Source organism: Odontomachus brunneus, unplaced genomic scaffold (assembly GCF_010583005.1).
Source record: "Odontomachus brunneus isolate Ranch 3 - 2012 unplaced genomic scaffold, Obru_v1 Obru_scaffold_006, whole genome shotgun sequence".
NCBI lineage: Eukaryota > Metazoa > Arthropoda > Insecta > Hymenoptera > Formicidae > Odontomachus > Odontomachus brunneus.
The window spans coordinates 3,885,954-3,908,471 of record NW_022639456.1 but is presented as its reverse complement, the minus strand read 5'-3'; the positions used below and the strand labels follow the sequence as shown (position 1 = coordinate 3,908,471).

The following is a 22,518-nucleotide window of genomic DNA, read 5'->3' as shown; positions in this document are numbered from 1 at the left end:
TTCTACGAGGCAATTATTTTGTTAATAAATCAACAAAACTTTATGGTTTGAAGTTGATCTAGAAGAATTCTTCTCGCGATATGCCGCAAACCGTGCGACGTACCGTATGCAGTTTCGACATATCCCTCGCCTTGATGATTATAGCAAATACATATGTATTTTACTAGTTATATACTTTCAAAACGTATCATGATTACGTGATTATCCCAAAATCAATGAATCGCTAATGTTTTTTTCAATCAATATTGGCAATATCTGTATGATTATACTCGATTTGGCATTGATAAGTCAGGAAAGAACTTATTAATCGGTTTATGTCGGATATTGTCACGAATTATTGTCAATTAGAATATTGCGCAATATGTGACAAGGCTGTATATTTCGCAATATGTAGAAAAAAAATATATTACGCTCTAATTTTATTCCCGCACGTAATATCACAATGTAAAAACATCTATAATTTTACATAGTTGCCCAAAATATCATGTAAACGTTGTAGAAAGAAGTCAGTGTTCTGTCGCTTTTTTTCACGTATAGTCGTTATCATGGTGAATTCGTTGTGAAATCACAATGATAACAATTGTGATATAATTTCACGAGACAAAATTTACAAGAATGTACTTTGCTCAAGCATCACTGTTTATTCCGTGTTATTTCTGGGAAGTCCAAAACGACAAAAAGTATGTCATTAATCTCGTGACGTCTCGTATCGTGACGTCGATTATCATTGCGGATTTATCAAGTCGCGCAAGCAGTTAAGATGCTTAAGTCCATCAACACCATTAGTATTTATATATATAATTTATCACCCCATGATATCGAGATATCGTAACGTTCATTAAATATGGCTGATAAGAACGCAACCGATTTTTTGGCCTAATAGCCTAATATAGTATGTATAATATTACTATCATTATTATTATTAATAATATTATTATTTTTATTAATTATACATATTGAAGACAAACTATGTAAGACGAATCATAGGTAATCAAAAGAATCCACAGTAAATTCTTCGATTGTTCTATTTCTAAGATTCTAAGATTTTGTATAGAGAAAGAGAGAAGCATGAATAAAAAAAAAAAAATCCGAGACGAAAGATTTATTCAAGTTTTATCATTCTAAATTATCTTACGTAATATTTTACAATTATCGTACATTTTACATAGTACTTAAAATTACATCTCGATACAATAATTTCCAATAAAATTACGAATTTAGAATTGCCAGACAAATGTACATTTCCAACCACTTCGTTATTTATATGGTGGTATAAACATTTATATCGCTCTCTTGTATTATTCTCCGCGATTTAAATAAAGGTAAGAGAAGCTGACAGTACGAAGTCGATGTCATTAACATCTCAACAATTAGTTGAATGTATGACATTTTATAGTTTATAATCAGGCAAAGAAAAGAGAAGATAATAAGTAATAAGATATAATAGGAATACGATATAATAAAATAAAACATAAGATATAATCATAAGATAAATATAAAAAATTAATATAAGATATTATCAAAAAGCCCTTTAGAAGGACAAGGACAAGAAATAAGCTACAGTAGGTACGAAATAATAAAGAAAAGTAAAAAATATGTTGATGAATTCATGTTGTTGATTGGGGTCTTGCCAGCAAACCCACGTGCGGTTCCACCAAAACGGACTTGCTTCCCAATCTTTGAACTTGTTGTTCGGCGGTAGCATCTTTGATCTGTACTTATTCAGAGCTTCCTGTAAGTTCTTTGCGACATTGGGTTCCTGTTCAATTATGTTTATCTTTTCGCAAGGATCTCTCTTTAGGTCGAAGAGACATGGCTTTGACCATGTGCAGTTTCGAGCCTGTAAATAGCATGAATGACGTCAATGACAATTTGATCTCGAACAGATGACAAAAATGAAAAAACGTTATTTGTTTGCGTGCAAACATGCTTAGTGTAAACTCTTAAAGCGTGGATGAAATCTTAAATTAAAAAGTCGTTCCCTTGATTTCTCAAGATCATCTACCTTGTTCTCTTTCATAACGTTACAATGGACTGTTGCCTCTTGTCTTAACCGCAGGATATCCTGTGCAATGAGTGCAGACTTATTATTACTAGTTGTCACTGTAGCGATAGCAGCTCCTGCTTTGCTATCCAAAACGGTCGCAGGCAAATACGGTGGTTGTTTCTCAGAAGGGTTTCTTCCGCTATCTCCCACCCAATTAGAAGTCAGCGGGGCCTGACCGCGCACGTACTTGTACATAACATTCTCGTCTGTAACATTTATAATGGCCTCATAATGAAATATATCGTTGATGTTTATCAACACCTCGTTTCTCGGATTGAGCTTGCCGTATTTGATTGTCTCCCACATGTTCTTGCCATCTTTACCATTAATTTCCTTCACGCCTGTAACAAAGATTTTATTAATGTTTCTTCAACGGTGAGATTAAAGAGCTATTTGTAACTAACCAGCGACGGTTAACAAAGTAGGGGACAAGTCGGTTATGTGCATTAAGTCATTAGAGACTCGCTTGGAATTCTTGACTAAAGGGCTCCAAACTGCAGCTACTCCTCGTACAGCGCCTTCCCAAGCAGTGTCTTTTATCTGCAAATATTCCGTTCCAATTTGCATTAGAGGTTGAATCAAGTATCAATCACGACCTCACATGAAGTGAGAAGTGCTTTCTGCGCAACGAATACTTACTCCACGAAAAGGATAATTACTGCCGTGATTAGCAAGAAAACCATTGGTGGGAGCACCATTATCACTCATGAAGACAATAATGCTGTTCTCCAACATACTGCGATTTTTCAAGGCTTCTATAACATTGCCGACCCCCTGGTCTAATTTAGAAACCATGGCTATAAATAGTAATATCAAAAATAAAATATATTTAAATGTAACATATCTAGTAAACATTATTGCGAAGAAGGGATCATTAGGTTTATCGAACTTATGGACATTGTTGTTTATCATATAATTTTAAACTAAATTAAATTTAATATTTTTTAGATATAATATGCACACGGGGCGCATAATTAAGTTGAATTGCGTGGTACGTAACGCGTGTAATATTTGCGAACAGTTTTGTTACCTTAGAATGATCAGTATCTTTTTCAAAACAAGGCAGCGATTGTCCCATGACTGGCGCACAGTGGGACAAATAGAAATTTACTGTTCAAAAATCGCTAGAGACCACAATTTTATAGCAATCGGGATGAATTTTTTTTTAATTAAACGTTAATCAATGTAGAAAAAAACTATCGAGCCCGATTTTTTTTTTAATTCTTCTAAATGTTGTAATATTAATAAGAATTTTTAAAAAATTATTAAGTTTTGTGAGCCACTCCATTTGTAAAACTTTCCATCTTTTCGCTGTACATTACAGTGTACTAAGGTTTTCAGCATCGCTGATTACAAATCTGATATAAAAATCAGAATTTGGCAGTTGACAACTGTTAATCTCCTGTCAACATAAACAAAATCATTATGTTTTAACATAATGTATACAGTATATGTATACAGTATGTACACAGTATATATGTTGTAATAGAGTATACAAAGTCGTTCAACATAAATGTAAAGTCAGTATTAAGATCTAGTATTTAACAGCTGTTAAAAAAAATCATCCCGATTGCTATAAAATTGTGGTCTCTAGCGACTTTTGAACAGTAAATTTCCATTTGTCTCCACTGTGTGGCGTATAAAACTTTCTTTTTTTTCAGAATTTTGAGATATAGCAAATAAAAATACTTCAACATTAGAAATGAATTAATCGATAATAAAAAGTAATACTGTACCAGCGTAAATTCTTCTCTTTTTATCGTTGATGTAGGTGAATTTTTCGATCTCTTCGGGAGGAGCTTGTAATGAGTGCTCCACACCTGCGCTGTGAGGAGCAGTATAAGACAGATATAAGAACATTGGATCATCTATATTGTGATTATTAATTAAGTGTATTGCTTCCTCGGTGTAGAGATCCGTTACATATTTGCCCCTTGTGTCCCACGAGATCGTCATATTCCGCCTCATGTCTATGCCCTTATTCGGTGTATTCTGAAAAAAAGATTACTACTAACAAGTACAATCTTTTGAACAAAGTGTCTCCCTTCTTAATATTTTCTTTAAGTTGAATAAAAATCACCTCGTATTTCTTTTTTATCTTATATCTTTTCGTTGAAAAAGAAAATATATAATATTCTCAAAGTAACTTACTAGCTCCGCTGTGTCGTGACTAAAATAATCTTGGAAACCATTCCAACAAACAAAACACGTATCAAAACCGCGAAAACACGGTGTATATTCGTGTTTGTAGTAACCTATGTGCCATTTACCCACTATATATGTTGCATAATTCGCTTCTTTCAAAAACTATAACAGAATAAAATCAATCCCAAACCTGTTTACTATTGAAGTATGCTTAATCAAGATATTGGTTTGGTTTTTCCAAATTACGACAACGATGATTTTTTAAACAAATACTTGTGGCAATATTGTCTCATTTAGTGGAAGTCCACGTGGTTCTGACGGATCTAAAGCTGCGTGTTGCATGCCCGTGTGAATTGGATATTTCCCAGTCATCAAGGCTGCTCTACTTGGCGTGCAAATTGGTAGTACATAATGACGATTCAGAATAACTCCATTATACGCGAGAGCGTCGATATTCGGTGTCGGAATTTGATTAGAACCATGAAAGCTGACGTCGTTCCAGCCCTGCAAATAAAAATATGGAATTTACCTCAAACATCTCTGTTTATTACAATCTTTTATCAAAATCAAAACTTTCTAAATTTCTCAGACGCTCGCTTTTGCAACGCTCACTTACGCCACCTAGCCAAGTCGACATCTCTGTTTATTATCATTGTTTATAATCGGGCGAAAGTATGTCAATGTACTCTCTTGTTAGGTTTCGTCAAAGCAATTCCGAGAATCCTCTCGGAAGAAAATACAAAATATAAAGAGTTTAATTCCATTAAAATTTTGTTAAATCGCTGAAACCACTCACCAGGTCGTCTGCGAGGATGATGATAATATGAGGCTTTTTGCGATCATTTTTTTCGCAACCATTTTCCTGCAAAGTTGCAACTGCCACAGGTATCAAGACATCTGAAAGGTATAATGTGAAGAGCAGTTGCGCCAGAAGTATTTTACTCATCGCGAAAAACTGAGACCAGAGTGAGTTATAAATCTCGTATATTTAAACTGTGTCTATATTTAAACTGTGTATCATAACAGGATGTGTTTTAAAAACATATTTTCTGTTTTCAAAATTGATTGATATGCTGTAGTTATCTTTTGTCGAACGGAACACGTTTATATTAAAAGCATAGTACTTCATGTTGCAACTTTATTGGAAAATGGTTGCGAAGAAAACGACTGCAAAAAGCGGCATATCATCATCATTCTCGCAGACGATATTGTGAATGGTTTCAGCGATTTAACAAAATTTTAATGAATTAAAGAGTTTTTTTATTTTGTATTTTCTTCCGGAAAGATTCTCGGGATTGCTTTGACGAAACCTAACAAGAGAATACATTGACATACTTTCGCCCGATTACGCGAACTAGTATTTAGCGTATGCGACAGCTAGTCTGTTCGATTATCTATATAGAGAAAATTATTTGGTTGAAAACGAAATAAACACTTCTTTGGAATGGTTCAAACAAATTGTTTGATCGAATAAAATTTTGTTTGACGCAACAAAACTATTTATTTGCGTCTTAGTTCCAAAGAAATATTTTTGTTGTATCAAACAATTTGTTTGGACTATTCCAAAGAAAGGTTTATTTTATTCAACAAATCGTTCTCTCTGTGTACGTAGTATAAAGACAACGTGTGTAAATAAAAATTGTGTAATTAGTTGCCTGGCTCTTTCGTCAATAGTAAATATGCACGAGCATTAGTAATATTTTAGTTTTGCTTGTCTCGTAAAATCTTCTAACATATTGTGACGTTTTAAATTTAATATTTACCGACAAACTCGCTGCAGTTTCTTACTCGTTGACTCGGTAGTAACTTGAACATTATTTTCTTTGTTTTTATATGGGTTTTGAAAGTGGCATATGGACAGTGACAAGTCAAGATAAGATAAGATTAATTTCAAAAGTTGTTTGAAATTTGTTTCTGAAACTTTTAAACATTGTTATAAATTCACGAGTGTAACATAGTGAATTCAGTAAAATCTTCATTAATCGTTTTTCTTAATTAGACGACTTAAACGCCGCCATCCGTATCTATAAAAATTGATAGTCGATCGGACGTCAAACTGGATGTAATTAGTATTCAATTAGCATTCCTGTCATTTATTAATAATCCTCGTTCATTATACCAAACGCAACAAATATATTTAGATATACGCCAATAATCAGCTAACTACAAGTATCTTCTCGCAGCTAATTGCGTCTTTTCGACGTTTTCACGTCGAATTTCAGTACACTTTGCACAAGAGAAACACGAGCAACTCACGCGGAAATGAAGTTTGCCCTGCGAATTTGGAAGATAAATTATATCCCCACACGAGACGGTGTTGTAACAGCGTTGTTATACAAACAACACATGATTCCAGACACGTAAACGTTAATTTTTTAATTGTGAAATTTTGACTTAACGTTTACGTTTCTTTTTCCACCTACAATTGTTTTATCGCGATGAATTTGCAATGAAATCATAATAATAATAATTATGATATAATTTTACAAGGTAAAATTCGCGCGAGAATGTTTAACTCAAACACTTCTGTTTATCCCGTGTTACTTCCGGGTGACTCAAACGATGGGGCCATTAATCCTTTGACGTCTCGTATCATAATATCGATTATTTGTCACGGTAGAATAGCCGCACATGTAGTTAAAATGTCACATCTATCAACACAATTAGTATTCACATGCATAATTTATTACTTTTTTTACGTGACACAGAGATACCGTAACGCTCATTAAGCATAGACCGTTAAAGACGTGGCTGATTTTTTTACCGTTACAATATATATAAATGATGTTGAGACTTACAAAATACGCAAACAGCACGATGTCGCCGGCGATGCGCTTGTGCGCCCTTTTGCTGTTCACGAGTATCTCTTTCGCTGAGATCCACAATAAAGCTTGGTGGAACAACACTGTTTTTTATCAGATTTACCCAAGAAGCTTGTACGACTCGGATGCTAATGGCATAGGCGATTTGAAAGGTAAGTCTGATTAGTTTAGGATTGTCTGTTTGTGTTTCGAAAGGCTTCGAAAGTAAATACATTTCAAGTATAGTTCAGATAATAGATTCGAATTACGTTTTAACAATTCCAAGTAGAAGTATACAAGTTTCAAGTTCAAATTTAGATCCAAATGATCACATAGACTCGATCTTGAAACGAGTTGTTCGATTACTTAAAAATATTGATCGCTAGCTATAAACGGGTTAAAGATCCACGAACGTGAGAGAGGTACAAGTATCATCCTACACAACGTAATGTTCAAAATTGGGATATAAGATGTCTTTAAGACGTCTTTAAGTTGTCTCTAAAACTTTGAAACATAAAACATCTCTAAGACGTTTTTAAAACGTCTTCAAGACGTCTTATGTCTCGATTTTAGATGTTGTGTTATATGGGATATTTAGAGACATCAATGACGTTAAGAGCCTCATTTTCTTCTTCGTGTCGCTAGGGATAACTTCGAAGTTGGATCATATCGTTGAAAGTGGTATCAATGCAATCTGGCTATCACCCATATATCCGAGTCCTATGGTAGATTTTGGATACGACATATCCGACTTCACAGATGTCGATCCAATTTTTGGTAATCTTCAGGACTTCAAGGTTCTTCTGGCGCGTGCTAAAGAACTCGGCTTAAAAGTACGCAACAATTTTTGAAAATTAATTAGCCGTCGCTTCTCATCGGGACCATTTTATAATATGATACTCACAGGTGGTTCTCGATCTTGTGCCGAATCACACGTCCGACAAGCATATATGGTTCCAAAAGGCTCTTCAGGGCGACAGCAAGTACAAAGACTATTATGTATGGGCGAATGGCAAAAAAGAGAATGGCAAAAAGCCGCCCAACAATTGGATTAGCGTGTTTAGCGACTCCGCGTGGACTTACGTCGATTCGCACAAGCAATGGTATCTTCATCAATTCGAATACAGGCAACCCGACTTGAACTTCTACAATCCTGCCGTAAGAGAAGAGTTAATAGTAAGTTCGAGAAAATGTTTCTCTCTCAAAAACTGTTGCGACATGTCACCTTCTTGAAGGAAGAGCTTTTCTTGCCTTCTGATACCATTCTCTATTTCAGTTATAGATTTAGATTCTGATAAACGTATGTTAGGTTCGTCCTTTTCCGAACTTCACGAAGTTTCATGAAGTCACCGTTACATGTATATAATTATTTCGAATATTGGCTATTTAGAAAGTCCTCAAGTTTTGGCTGGACCTTGGTATAGACGGATTTCGCGTCGATTCCAGTCCGTTCATCTACGAAGATTCGAAATTACGGGATGAGCCGAGAAGTGGCGCGGCCGACACCACACCGCGAGATTACAAATACCTAAATCACATTTACACGATAGATCAAGTTGCCACTTACGAGTTACTCGGGACTTGGCGAAAATTTATGGACGAGTACGCCGATGCACGTAATCTGGATCAAAAGGTGAATGACATTTTGCAGATTATTCTCTGCTTCTCGTTAATCCGCACGCGCATCTAAAATGTATCCCGCCTGTGATTCAGTTGTTTGTGATGGAGGCGTACACCAATTTGGAGCACACTATACTGTACTACGATTACGACTTGCTACCCTTCAATTTCATGTTCGTAGTTAATCTGACCGTTAAATCGTCCGCGCAAGATTTCAAGCGTGAGATCGACACCTGGATGAGTTCGATGCCGAGCGGCGAAATTGCCAATTGGGTGGTACGTGAATGTGTGAATTCATTAAATGGAATTGTAACATTTTTTAAATTACAACCATCAGACAAGAAATCGTTGAAATTTTCTTCACGGATCAAGACGAAACAAAATTAGGAATTTTTTTCAGTTGGGCAATCACGACAATCCGCGCATCGCTTCTCGTTTCCCTGGCAGGTCTGATCAAATGACCATGTTGTCCATGATCTTGCCAGGTCTAGCGGTGACGTATAACGGCGATGAGATCGGCATGGTCGACAAGAGAGACATATCCTGGGAGGACACGAAGGATCCCGCGGCGTGCAATGCGGGCAAAGATACTTACGCGACTGTATCCCGTGATCCAGAGCGCACGCCGTTCCAGTGGGACGCGACGAAGAATGCAGGTAAAATCGCGCAACTACTTAACTATGTGATGTTAAAGTAGTAAATTGTTCTTGACACACCTTTGAATTATGCTCTAAATCAAATTAATTCAATATCGGAAATTATAATAATTTTGATTTAATTTACAGCCTTTGGTTATCCTTTCCAACAATAAGAATTCTGACTCTGTAAATAATAACTGATAATTCGAGATCTCTCTATTATTTTTCTACGGTAGGCTTTAGCACGGCAAACTCGACGTGGCTGCCAGTACACGAGAACTACAAGACATTGAATTTGGCAGAGCAGAAGGCGGCTAATGTATCACATTACAAAATCTACAAGACTTTAACCTCCATGCACCAAACGGAACCGGCTCTTACCGAGGGAAGTTACAGATCGATCACGACGAATGGTAACAAAGTTCTGGGTGTGATTCGCAACTCTGGTTTCCGCTTCGTACTACTCCTGATCAACTTCGAGGACAACGAACCGCAAGTCGTCGATCTATCGAACGAAGGACTCCCGACGAGACTGTCGGTTAAAGTCGCCAACTTGGATTCTAACGTGCAACCGGGGTACTTGAATACTTTTTGTAAAAGCCATTTATATAGTTTATATTCGTATATACGCATATATAATGAAATAATGCACTTTGGTATGCTTGCAGGACGACAGTCGATGTGAGCAAAATATATTTACCGGCGAAGGCTGCTGTAGTGTACACGTCTACTTAAAAGTACATTATTCTTCTTAAGTATCATATTTTTATTCGTTAAAAATACTTTATTTGCACACTATGTGGACTATCAGTTCTTTTGGCAAATATAAGAGCAAGTAAATGATAATTGTTTCATTAATTCCGACTAGCACGCGTTCGTTGCATGCGATCTTGTTGAATATCTTACTGCCAACTGGCATTGTATCAACCGCCAGTATACACACGACAGCGAGCTCCACCGCGTAATTAACGCGCCGGTACATCGAGACGTTGTATTGATCGCAATAAACGCATGCGCTTTCATTAATCCGATCGCGCACTGGTGGGGTAATGCAACGCTACGTGAGAATAGTGCTGCGAGGCAGCTGCGAAGCTCGCGATAGTGCAAATCCATGATAGTATGACGGGAGCAGTGTTGCACGTGTTGACGAACGTTCGGCGAGGGTGACAGTAATCGTTCCCGATCCCGGGCTTCATCCCTTCACGGTACTTGACTTAACAGTATATACATCGAGAGCCGAGTCAATTACGAGACCTCCTCGCGCGCGAGAAACCGGGAGAGAACACGGTGTGTTTTGGTCGCTGGTCTACGTCGGCGGACTTAGACCATTTTATGCGATTTCCTGATCATTTCTTTCGTCTTATTTATCGTCGTTTTGTCTCCAACGAATATTTGCGAAAGGTAATAAGGTCTGGATATATACTCCGTCTTATTAACGTTGGTGTGTGTATTTTGCCGCGAATGGTAGGACTTGGCTGACAGAAACGTAGAGTATGTTTTGACAGCTGTGTTGCACCTTGTACATTGCTTCCCTCTGTATATTTTGCCCCATCGGCGCTCTTCATAAAAAAATATCTTTAAAAAAATATCTCAAAAGAAATATTTTTAGTAATTGTTAAATATCTAAAATACATTATCGGCTTGGTATTATTTCATGGAAATCAGGATCGAACATTTGATATTTAATAATTATTTTCTCGCGTCAGTAAATATTTGAGACATTCGAGTGTCCTCAGACTTTATCGTCGACGTTGCAAACTGTACAGAAATTATTAAAACGTTGACAGGATATCAATGTGTTTTAACATATGTTTTATTGCAAGTTTTATTTGAACATCTGTAAAAATTCACGCGAGCAAGCAGACCAGCGTACGTCGGAAAGCAATTCCTGGCAACTTGAAATTAAGAGATTACGCACGATTATTTGCATTAAAAAAACTGAACGAGAAATCTGCTTTGCGGTTTGGCGAAACGACCATGCAGTGCCGGCCTGCGAATTCACGGTCGCGAGTTTTATTAAGCGGCCGTTTTCCTGCAGACCGCTTATTGGTTTCTTGTAATATTTTATGCGGAACAAATTAAGTTGCGCCTTTACACCAAGGACACATTCGCCAACGATAACGATCACATTGACGACGACGGAACGTCGTTTGTTATGACGCCTATGCCGTTATGTCATAGAGACTCTATCACTTGCCGTCCCGTCACGCGTTTGCGAGTGACAGATCGCGTTTTGCAGCCCACGCGGCATCTGCGAATTCGTATTTTCGATCTGTCGTGTGTATTCATGACGCACTCGTCGCGAATGGAACGACGCGTCTCTCTCTCTCTCTCTCTCTCTCTCTCTCTCTCTCTCTCTCTCGCTCTCTCTTCTCATTGCGGATACTTAAAAGTGCCCGCACGCAAGTAAGCGCGTCCCGCATAGTGCGGGACAGCATAATATAGATAACGCTGCATTGCAGTTGTATACCACTGTGAAACGCAATCGCCCATATACCACGACATCACGCCCACATATGACACTCCCGCATAATCCGCTTGTCCGACACAACGAATCCACCATTGACGTTTGTTTGTTCGCTGTCTGTTGTTTGTTCGCTGGCCGTTGCACTTTGTAACGTGCGTCCTTCAGAGCACATATCTCTCCCTCTCTCTCCCTCCCTCTTTTTGTCTATCATACTTTTGCCTCATGAAATTCCATATCGCTCTGTGCAATAAAAACGTTCTCAGCTTCCCACTTCATCACGTGTCTTTTATGTTTTATCGTGCAAAAGAGAGAAACGAGTTTTCGCGATAGTTTCCTCCACGAAATCGATCGGGATAATAGGACGATCGTATTTCGGACGTTAGACGTATCCTTGACACAATTACTCGTGCGCGATATTGAGGCACGCTTACGTTCCCGCATTGCTCACTGCCCTACGTTAGTCTGAAATTCTCGCGGCGTCAAACTTGCCATAGAAATGTGAAAATCGATGATCTATATTTAGATATCGCGGAAAGAGAGAGAAGGAGGAAAGGGAGAGAGCGAGAGAAAGAGAAAGCTTTTCTTGCAGTTCTGTACACGGTAACATCCGGTAGCCCTTCATCGTGTATTCCGCTTCACTTTCATCGCCATCACGCAGCTCGTTATACGTAAGCCATTAAGCCCTTTGTGCTCCTAAAGGCCGGAGCACCATCGATAAATCGCTGATAATTTACGATCGCCCAGATACAATGTTGCAACCTTGCAACATCATGGTCATCGCAAAATTGCATGAAACTTTCCTGAAAGCTCGTGCTGGCTGGTTAAGAATAGCCGCATAGAGGATATCCGCGTCGATTTTTTATCTTATGCGGTCACCAATGCGCTGCGGTAGGCCAATTAGAAAAGTACTTTCGGTCCACACACATCCAGTCGTCGGCGAACGTTCGTCGCGAAACACGGACGCTCCGATTTTCCGTCGAGATCCCGCCGCCGTCGGTTTTGCCAACGTAACTATTTCTCTTTTATATATATTTATTCTATACATCCCTTTTCTCTCCTCTTTCTCTCTACGGAAAATCAAGTGAGAGCGCGTGTTCCTCATAATTGCAGCATTGAGCAGAAATTACCGCAAGTTTCGAGAACGGCGCCATGTGTGTTCGTTCACTCGTGATATCGTTCGGCATCCGGTTGGACGGGGGAGGACGTTAAACAAAGACTTCTCTCAAAGACCCTCGGGCGACAAAAAAGTGGAGCACGATAAAAATGGAATGTCCCTTCATATGACGTGACGTGACGTGTTCTTCTTTTTTGGCGTAAAACGCGAATGCAAAAGGTCGCGTGCAGCGCGGCGCGCTGTGATACGCGTTTGAACGCGAAACGTATTTAGATGCCTGTTGCGATTACGCTCAGTCGATGGATCGATTGATGCGTATTCCGTAGCTGACATGCTCTCTGGAAATACACTATCTGAGTGATAACTCCTCGGTTCGATCGGCAGTAGAAACACTCTGGTGGAGGTGTCACCGTTTCGCCGGTCGCGCACTCGTTCGCGCTGTCATCTTGGAGCTTTTCCGCCCTGACGCTGCCAACGCAAAAATAAGACAATAGGATATTTTTGATAATAAAAAGCCTGATAATAATTATCCGTGAAACCACACGTGTTTGCGACAGTATAAGAAGCTCCACGGTCGCCGATTAACTGCTGGCTCAATCAACGTAAGTCGCCATTTATTCTTCTTATTTTCGACTCGTCGTTTCTACTACGGAATATATCGCGTATGTTTCGCCACACAACGGTGGCGGTTTTCCAGCCTCACGATTTAAATATCACTTCCAGTCGATATCTCTTTTTCAATTACCTTCCGTTTTTCACTGCGATTCACCGTTATCGCGCGTACACGTGTATGCAGAGGTGTGTGGGTGGTCACGCTGTGGCCTATATACATCGGAAATGAAGCTTACGTCTCTTATCTGAAATTACTTTCAGCCTTACTCGTTTCGCAAGGACTATATCGAGACTGTAGCGAGCGAGGTGGGTCTCGCCGGTTCCGCCAATTGCTTGGCTGAAAACGACTGGCATATGCGCATATTTGCGACGCGAACTGCTTCGGCGAATTAGAAACCCTTTCCTGATCGATACTCCAGCGAGGTCTCAGTCGTGTGAAATCCGATTGTCAGAAGTTCCCCTCTCTCTCTCTCTCTCTCTCTCTCTCTCTCTTTCTCTCTATACTCTACTCTCTCTGTCGCCTCGCGACTTGGTGACGCGCGTAACGAATTCGACACTCAATTTCGCGCGTCGTCGACACGTTGCCTCTAAGCTCGATAATACATTTTCAAAGGAAGCGAAGTCGGTGATCCGTTCTATGCTAATGTACCAGATGTAATCTGCGGAGGTTTGCGTCACGCAAAACGCGTCAATTAAAATTGCAGATGCGAGACGAACGTTAGTAATTCTAAGTACTCACGGAGAGCGTTCTAATCCGATTGCTGTCGAGCGTACGTAACTAATAATCTTAATTTTCGATCTTGAACTTCTCCCGGTTTACATCTCTCACGAGCGACATCGCGGCAGGTATCGTTCGACATTAATTAACGATGGATTGAACAATTCATCGGCCGCGGCCACGACGAACGTTCTCTCCAGCGATAGCGATGTTAGGTCACGATTCTCGTGAGCATTCATCGGGTTAATTGCGATTTGTGCGCTTGTTGTAGACATGGTAGACGTTACAACAGCTTTGCCGACTAATGGAGGAGGGTCGTTAATTGGACGTACCAGAGGTGCTCTCAGGTCGGTGCGATCCGCCCTGGGCGGCAGCGGGGAGTATCTTCAGGGTCTAGGAAACAGAATAGGATCCGCTCTCAGTAGCAGCTTGGAGGAAAGCGAATTGACCACGACTCCGTCTTCGCCGTCGTCGCCGCCGCGAGCAGTACCGCCTATAAAGCCGCCTATCAAGTCGGAGGAGCAATTAGGGCGGCGGAAACTTCGGCTCCCGAGGTAAGATTTCCTTCGAAATTCGTTGGGTCCTCACACAGTCCTTGAGATAAATCGAGCCGACTAGAACGCAATCGACCGTGGCCGTACATAGCCTTGGAACGTAATTTTGCTGTAATGTAAATTTTAATCGCATGCGCAGCTATCAGCAAACGTTTAATATGCCGCGACACGACACGGCCAACAACGTGTTGACTGGCGTAGAATAATATTATAATGCTCCCGCCTCTCATGAATATTCGCCCGTCGACACGCCGATGTTTTATTCGTAGATTCGGCGCGGGATTATCTTACGAGGATTACGAGGCGATAGCGCGGCACAAATTGGAACGACAGGGAAGCACCAATATTTCCAGGTGTACGCGGAAGTATCCGCCCGGAATGACTTACGAGGAAATTGCGTCCTCGAGATCGGCCTCGAGCAAGAAGCAGGAGAGCCGAACGGAACAGGACGACATCAGTCCTGATCGAGACAGCCAGGAAAGTATAGAGCCCCTCCAAGAACAGGACATCAAAGCGACCGGACCTGATCCTTACGAGAAGTTGAATTACAAAGCAGGTGATTAATCCTCTTCGATAATTGCGCGCAGCAAATGTCCAGATCAATGACTCTACTCTTTGACGACAGTCATTGTCTTTTTATCTCTTTCTCTCTTTCTCTTGCTCTTTTTCTCACGATTGCCGCAACAATGCAGTAATCGGCATTCGGATGGAAATAATGTGGTGTGTTTTTCTTTTTTTTCACGAAGCGAGGGCGCCTACCCGCTATCAGACGATCGTTTTCCGTTTAGGTAAATTTAATGTCAGTGTGGATCCCCCTGCAGCTGTGTGATCTTACCTTACACGAATTTCCTCCGTGTATCACACACAATAGGAATGCTTGAAGCCCAAAGTATCGATACTTTCGCACATACTTTCGGTGTAAAGCGTAAATCAAAGCTGCGCGATCCTTTCTCCCAAGGAGCAACGTTACTTTTGCAGTTGGCGTATCGTAGCGTCGTGAATGCATCAATAATGCATGATTGCACACAATTTGACATCTCCGTTCAGCCGCTGATCCCGAGTCGAGGTATCGCCGCGCCGAAGGTACCTGTTGTTCGGACAAAGTATCGATACGTCGATGTTACCGTAAGCGTTTCTCGTCACGTGTCCGACTTTCCGACCCCAACCCGCTAGATGTAATTAGCGAATACTAGAGCGATCGATATTCGCTTGACCCGGTGTTCGAATATCTCTGAGTCGACTCCGGCGAGTCTTCGATTATTCACAGTTCGAAGAAACTGCTTGCGCGGAGCGCGCGTTACGTATACACGTAAGACACGATTCGACACTAGCATATTCGAACACGTCACAACACTCGTAGCTACCCTCCTACCACATCGACATTGCATCCCCTTGGTAAAATGTAGCTATATATGTGTGTGCGTGCGCGAGTATGTGCGCGCTCGCAAGCGCGCGTGTATGTGAGTGTTTTCACGCAAACTCTTTACCCATCCCGATTTTGTATTCGTGTGTACTGACACGGAGACATCTCCACTTTGTTATGCGCGAGCGAAAAAAGCTTCGTCGCGCATGATAGTAGCTGTTTTCCTGTGTGCGAGATAGGCAGTCGCAATTATCGTCGGATAATTACTTACATGTCCCGCGTTTCCGTAATGTTATACGATGCATCGTGTAATCGCCAAGACCATACATAGTATGGATAAAGTATAGATAAGAGCAATCATGTAACATGATGGGCACGAAAAGTACAATTTTCGGTGTCAAATAGCGTATCATTATAATAGCGACTGATACATTCCGCGGTTCCCATCTTGCGACAGCGTTTCTTGAGAACATTTTCGCGAAATGCGAATGATAACGAGATTAATGAATTTTTGAAATATGGTTCTCGTTTCGCCCGACATTCGGTTCGTCGCTGTCATCGCTGGCGTAGTATCGGGGAGTATCGGGAGTATAATTACATAAGAGTGGCCGAGTACGCTGTGTTGCGTAGTCTAGCGAACTTACCTACTCTTGTCGTTTGTCTCTGTCCGGCTAGTCGTTAGATTAGACACGACTGCAAGTTTGGGTGTCACCCTGCCGACAAACGTGACGCACCGTTGCTTGTGAAACGTTATATTCGTCCCAAGGCGCCCGCGGTTTCGATTTGATAGAACATACGCTTTATCTTGCAGACATACCTTGCAGCAGTGACTCTACTAGCGATCAAGACGGATACGGGCCCAGCACCAGTCTGGATTCCAATATGGACGGTCGCAGAGCGTGGCAGCGATCAGGTGACGATCTTCCTGATTTTAATTCAAAACAGCATTCGCTTTAATGTGTGCAAAAATGATTTTTAGTGTCCGGGCGAGCGCTTATATAGAGTATATAATTAATTCGTCGATATAAATAATTTTAATGAAGAAAATTTAAAGCATTATATGTAATGTATTGCATTATGTGCAATTAACGGTATCATTTTTACTTAGGATCATCAGGTTCTGTACAATCCTGGGCTTCGAGTTTATCGGCCGACAGCCAATCGGAGGAAGCAGCTGCAGACTTTATGAAGACTTTCGTGCCTCTTTTATTCGACGCTCCTAACAGTATCGATCAGGAGCAGAAGGCTAATTTCGGACAGATGGTCCTGGTAAGCTTCACACGAATATTACGAAACGTATATAACGATTGGCTGAGCATTATCCTGTGAAATATACATCAGGTCATCCCTCGCCATTCGAGCTATTTATAGCGTTCTCAGGAACACGTCAGACTCGGATAGCGAGGAATGAACGGAGCGAGTGAATCGCAAAATAAATACAAGTGATATAACGTACACGCTGTGAAGGTTGATTCGACGCTGTGATGAACTTGCAGGCAGAATCGGGAAGAATATGGTTCTCCAGAGTGGTGAACGCGAGAAGGGCGCGCGCTTGCGTCACGGAAGCTTCGTTCTACTCCTTGGCTCAGCACTTCGCGGTCGCGCTGTTCGAATGCCACGAGGCAGACGATTTTGCACCCGCTAAGAGTCTTATGAATATGTGCTTCACTTTTTATCACGAAGGTAATGAGAAATCATCATAAATAATTAATTTACAGGAGTCGTTAACGTTTTGACTGCCATGCTGACTCTTCCTTTGATTTGACCTCGAAGTTTAACTCAAATTTTAATTACCAAAAGTACGATGAATAAGTGCAACTCATTATTAATCAATAATTGCAATTTATTATATCCAATTGCTTATGTAAATTAATATCACCCGGTCATAGTGACGCACGCCGGTAATCTCCATGACAGTCAATAACACAATACAATCACAGAGTAAGTTAATAATTCGTCGAGATTACAAGACGTAAAGTGCGAGACTATCCTGGATGATTGTTTTCAGTGGAAGTCCCAGGACTAGAGCCATATCGCGAGTATCTCTACACGCACTTGCGCGTCCAACCGATATGGACATCTATGAGGTTTTGGACTGCTGCCTTCTTCGACGCGGTGCAATGCGAGCGAGCCTCCAGGCCGGTGCCACCACGACCAAAGTCCTTGGATCAAGAGAGCATCGCTGCCGAGGATCGAAGGTTTCAAGCTAACATCGTCTTCGGACAATTAGGGTGAGCGTTTCACATGAAAATTCATAATTATTCAACAATTTATCAGTTCAATTGTGCTCATTCTTCGACACACACCAATTCTTCCAGGACTTTTACATGCAATATGCATGCTTTCGGCCTGTCACGAGCTTTGTGCACCGAGTTCCTGCGGAAACAATGCATCATCGCGAATTTAACCAAAGGTAAGCGCCTTTTGCATTAAATACGATTTTTTATGGTACACGGAAAAAAGATTTGGTCATCAGTTGAATTAACTAAGTATCTGATTGAATATGAACGATCCAGAAATTCCGATTGAAGTAACTCGAATTCTGTTTAAGTCAACCAAAAATCTTGTTACCTTAAAAAGAATTCGGGTTACTTCAATCGAAATTTCTGGATCGTTTATATTCGACCAGATATTTGGTTAATTCAACCAAACCTTTTTTTCCGTGTATAATATAAATATATGTACGTAATATACGTAACGCTGTCGCTTCGTTTTCGCAGAGCAAGAGAAGATGCTACGAGACAACATTGATAGGATGTTCGACGAGACCGAGCCATGGCGGTAGTTCAGCTCGAGCGATTTGAACAGTCGCGGAAATTATCCTGGAGGAGTCATCCAATGTTTCTTCCTGTTTTCGGCAAAAACCGAATTATTCCCGAGCGTTCAGGAAGCGACGAGGTCAATTGCGAGTCCGATCTTGTTGATCGTAAACCGACATTTATTGAATCTTTCGTGGCATGCGAACCTGAACACGTCGCTTTCTGGGACGCGTTGCGCGGACTAGCCGTTCAATCTTATCAACAGTACCAAAGTTCTTACGGTTCCGATACAAAATATGTAAGATATTAGTACTAACGGGGCTTAAAGAGAATAAGAGCAGTTGAAACCTGAAGTCTGCGACGCGGGGAGAGATTTTGAGATAAAACGTTGAAACTTGATTATTCAGACTGCGATGATAAAGTTAAGCTTCGAAATGACAATAAAGTACGAAAGTGAGAGCTGCGTTGTTGGCAGTTTGATCAAAGTATAGTCGATCGATTTCTAAGTTCATAACATGCGAAAGAGATGTTCTCACTCTGATGAACAGCGTGTAACTCAACATACACCGTTGACTCTGGACGAGATCGCGTTTTATCGAATTTCTACGTGAAATTCCAGGTGAACATTTTGTTAGGCAATTTTTATCTCTCTCACACGTAGCCTATGCGATATCATATCTATAATTTTTTTTCCTTTTTTACTCTAGTTTGTCGCATAGTTATGGTACAGTCTCCCATCGCTTCTTTTCCGAATGATAGCGAAATTCTAAGCGCGTACAAATCCTAATGCGCGATACTTGCAATTTAGCGCAGACCATTTCCGATTTGAAGAATTACTTGACGCCTTTTCTAAAAACGGGACTCACTAAGATGTGAAGTATTTTCTTTCATTATTAAATGAAAGTGATGTCTCTTCCTCTAGTGATGAGTAACCAGTTGATTGTAATGAAGAGCTTGCGCATCCTGACAACTTGTCATCACACGCGACATAATCGTAACATCAGTACATCATTATGCGATGTAAATAATTTCAAAGGAACAGCTTGTACCTAATCACATATCATCAAATGCAGATCACACAACGCTATATATATTTTATTTTATATATATATATCTACCTGTGTGCGATATACATGCCTGCAAGTATGGAACAGTAAATTAAGCAAATACTTAAGATAAATAAATTTCATCATCGTATTTAAGCAGTTTATTAATGATCTCCTTTCATCATTACATTACTGGCGTGTAAAAATTTCCTGGATTTGCAAAGTTGTACGAGAAATTTTCATCACGTAATTATTTATTGATTCCTTCAACATCCTCGACTTTTTGTAAATTCTATTCGATCTCGATACTTTTTACAGGAAGACCCTTTTTGCTTTCCAAGCTGTTCGAAGCGTGTGATTTCAACAAGCTGGAAGTTCTTAATGGCCCTCTTGTAATGGAAAGCTTTTCGTCAATATTGCAGATCTTTCTGGGACTGAAACATTTAGTTTGAAAACTCGCTTGCTGTCGATCCTTAGAGAATATTTCCTCGCTGCCTCCCACGTTTAAAAATTTCCTTAGCTCCATTGGAATCTTCGTACACTTTTTGGATAAGAATTTATGATTTTTTTCTGAAACTTTTACATCTTTCACAATGGACTCGGTGGATGTTTCGCTGTACGATTCAGATTTCTCCGAAAGCTTCTCGAGAAACTCGCTCCCTCGAACCATTCTGCCGGGGAAATAATTCGGCACGACGTTGCTTCGAACAAATTTCGATTGTTTCGAATTATCGACGTCCAGAAGCTCGTGTCTACCTCTCGAAGAGTCTCCCGTTCGCTGCATATAGCTGAAATCGTAATCAAATATGCTCCTGGGGCTTCGAATGTTCTTCAAACTCGCTTCGATCAGATCTGCCAGGTCAAAATTGTTGTCTCTGACGACGAAAGGATTGTCGGAGAGTACTTTATCGTTATTGAATATTTCAGAACTGGTCACAGCTGCCTTCTTGGGCTTGACTTTCATTTTCGATCGCGGCTTACCGTGCAGACCTCGTGCCAAACCTGAGGAGGACTTGATATTACCTACAGTGCTTTTAGGCACCAAGGACGTTCTGGAAGCTATGTATTGCGTAGCGTCTTCTTGCGAGGTTATCTTGATCTTGTTATTTTTGTCGATATATTTTTCCGGCTTCTCCGATTTTCTGGTAAATCCTTCTCCATGCTTAGAAACACTTCTGGTGTTTCCTTTCGTCGTTATTCTAGACGCAATAAGCTTTTCATTTTTAACGCTCTTCTCACTTAGGCTGGATTCAGAATTAAAGCTTCTCAGGTTCTTTTTCAGTAGAAGTGATTTCTCCTTCTCCGTTTTCGTGTTTAAACCGCGAAATCGGGTATCAGGCGACGTTTTGGAAAACGAAGTAGTCGTTAGATTCGCGTTCGAAAATTCGGAGCGTAGTTTCGTCGCGATATTGACAGTTGAGACCGTGTTCGAGATCGGTTTCGACGCGTTGGTGGTTCTCAAAAGTGGTTTCTTAGTTTTCGCATCGTTTACATGTTTGATCAATGATTGCGTTCTAAGATTCTGCAAAATAGATTTATCTCGCGTCTTTATTAAATTTTTTTTTGTTTGTCGCATTAAGCTGCTATACCTTTTGGTCTTTCATTAGAGACGCCTGCATCTCTTTGTCTTTGTAGAGCTGCTTCCAGCCGTAAATCTCAACCTTCTCTCTTTGCCGGGTGTCAATTTTGGTGTTTTTATCTCTTTTATAGAGTATCTCCCAAATTAAATCTGTGTTGAATATCTGAAGAGAGACGAGTAGGAATAGACGTTAGAAATATAATAAGACTCTATTATATACATCATAGAGAAACTCTAATGTAATTCTAAACATATCAGTTTTCCTTTTGTGCAAATTAACCAAAACTAAATGAACTAATATCAAAGTTTCTTTAAATAAAAGCCGGCTCAAGAACAGTGTGAAGTAATTTCTCGCTATTAAATTTTATTTCCTGTGTTAAACTATAAAGAGACGATTGTCTCTTTTACCTCATAAGCGATACGCGATAACGAGGATAATTTGACGATATCTCTGTATTCCAAGTATCTTGATATTTTCCCGATTAAATATCCCGGCAAAGTCAAAAGAGTATTCCTGTTCCCTTCAACGATATTTTTAACGTGATTCAACACATGTTCACCTATAATATTAAGTATCTGTTAATGAGCAAGATTGACTTCTCGTCTGGAGTCAAATTCTTCACCAAACCCGTGGCGGATTTCGTCCTGCAATAATTTTTGCTGGCCAAATTTGGTGAACTTGGCGCGATGTACGATCGGCGCTTTGTGCGGTCCGTGGGAGATTTTCCACAAATACAAAATTACCTGAGAAACGTGAGGAGGTTACGGAAAGGAATGAGGATCAAGTGTTGCTAGTCTCACCTCGTCTTGGACGATCCTAAGACCGTAGTAATCCCTGCTGGGTGGAGGTGCCACTGAATACTTCACCAAGTATTCGTTCCTGCTATTCATGCTCGACGTGACCACGTCGAGAAAGTTTGGCTTGAACTCTGTCGTTGATCGGCTCCAACGCGGAAATTGGCACGAATATCGACTCGGAATGCGTTCACATAACTAATACTTCAATTCAACGTCAACGTCTTCATTCATTCATCACGATAAAAGATGTTTGAGTC

General features: G+C 40.3%; 3 protein-coding genes across 3 annotated transcripts; 1 reads left to right on the top strand and 2 right to left on the bottom strand.

Annotated features, from left to right (window-relative positions):
• Positions 1-1,068: 1,068 nt before the first annotated feature.
• On the bottom strand, positions 1,069-5,169 carry LOC116853563 (arylsulfatase B-like). The gene is made up of 8 exons (XM_032834694.1): positions 4,989-5,169; positions 4,466-4,696; positions 4,199-4,354; positions 3,784-4,039; positions 2,687-2,844; positions 2,452-2,587; positions 2,006-2,388; positions 1,069-1,840 (listed from the first exon to the last, which is right to left on the bottom strand). Exons 1-8 carry the CDS (start codon positions 5,136-5,138, stop codon positions 1,532-1,534), a joined length of 1,779 nt encoding a protein of 592 aa, XP_032690585.1. The 5' UTR covers positions 5,139-5,169; the 3' UTR covers positions 1,069-1,531.
• Positions 5,170-6,984: 1,815 nt separating this feature from the next.
• On the top strand, positions 6,985-19,328 carry LOC116851806 (maltase 2-like). The gene is made up of 17 exons (XM_032831621.1): positions 6,985-7,166; positions 7,639-7,826; positions 7,900-8,169; positions 8,384-8,626; positions 8,707-8,889; positions 9,014-9,269; positions 9,488-9,827; positions 9,920-9,968; position 10,742; positions 14,434-14,716; positions 14,986-15,272; positions 16,891-16,992; positions 17,188-17,348; positions 17,576-17,762; positions 18,088-18,310; positions 18,398-18,492; positions 18,800-19,328. The coding sequence occupies exons 1-17, from the start codon at positions 7,010-7,012 to the stop codon at positions 18,862-18,864; spliced, it is 3,090 nt and encodes a 1,029-aa protein (XP_032687512.1). The 5' UTR covers positions 6,985-7,009; the 3' UTR covers positions 18,865-19,328.
• Positions 19,329-19,857: 529 nt separating this feature from the next.
• LOC116853808 lies at positions 19,858-22,354 on the bottom strand. The gene is made up of 4 exons (XM_032835051.1): positions 22,265-22,354; positions 22,087-22,207; positions 21,846-22,023; positions 19,858-21,467 (listed from the first exon to the last, which is right to left on the bottom strand). The coding sequence occupies exons 1-4, from the start codon at positions 22,352-22,354 to the stop codon at positions 20,177-20,179; spliced, it is 1,680 nt and encodes a 559-aa protein (XP_032690942.1). The 3' UTR covers positions 19,858-20,176.
• Positions 22,355-22,518: the final 164 nt, after the last annotated feature.

Coding starts and splice junctions, on each gene's coding strand:
- LOC116853563 (XM_032834694.1), bottom strand. CDS start 5,138: ATGAGTAAAATACTTCTGGCGCAACTGCTCTTCACATTATACCTTTCA. Junction 4,040..4,198: donor GTCACGACACAGCGGAGCTA/GTAAGTTACTTT, acceptor TCTTTTTTTCAG/AATACACCGAATAAGGGCAT. Junction 2,845..3,783: donor AAAGAGAAGAATTTACGCTG/GTACAGTATTAC, acceptor TACTATTTATAG/CCATGGTTTCTAAATTAGAC.
- LOC116851806 (XM_032831621.1), top strand. CDS start 7,010: ATGTCGCCGGCGATGCGCTTGTGCGCCCTTTTGCTGTTCACGAGTATC. Junction 7,167..7,638: donor TGGCATAGGCGATTTGAAAG/GTAAGTCTGATT, acceptor TCGTGTCGCTAG/GGATAACTTCGAAGTTGGAT. Junction 9,270..9,487: donor GGACGCGACGAAGAATGCAG/GTAAAATCGCGC, acceptor TTTCTACGGTAG/GCTTTAGCACGGCAAACTCG.
- LOC116853808 (XM_032835051.1), bottom strand. CDS start 22,354: ATGAATAGCAGGAACGAATACTTGGTGAAGTATTCAGTGGCACCTCCA. Junction 22,024..22,086: donor CGAAATCCGCCACGGGTTTG/GTGAAGAATTTG, acceptor TTAATATTATAG/GTGAACATGTGTTGAATCAC. Junction 21,468..21,845: donor GAGACAATCGTCTCTTTATA/GTTTAACACAGG, acceptor CAAAAGGTATAG/CAGCTTAATGCGACAAACAA.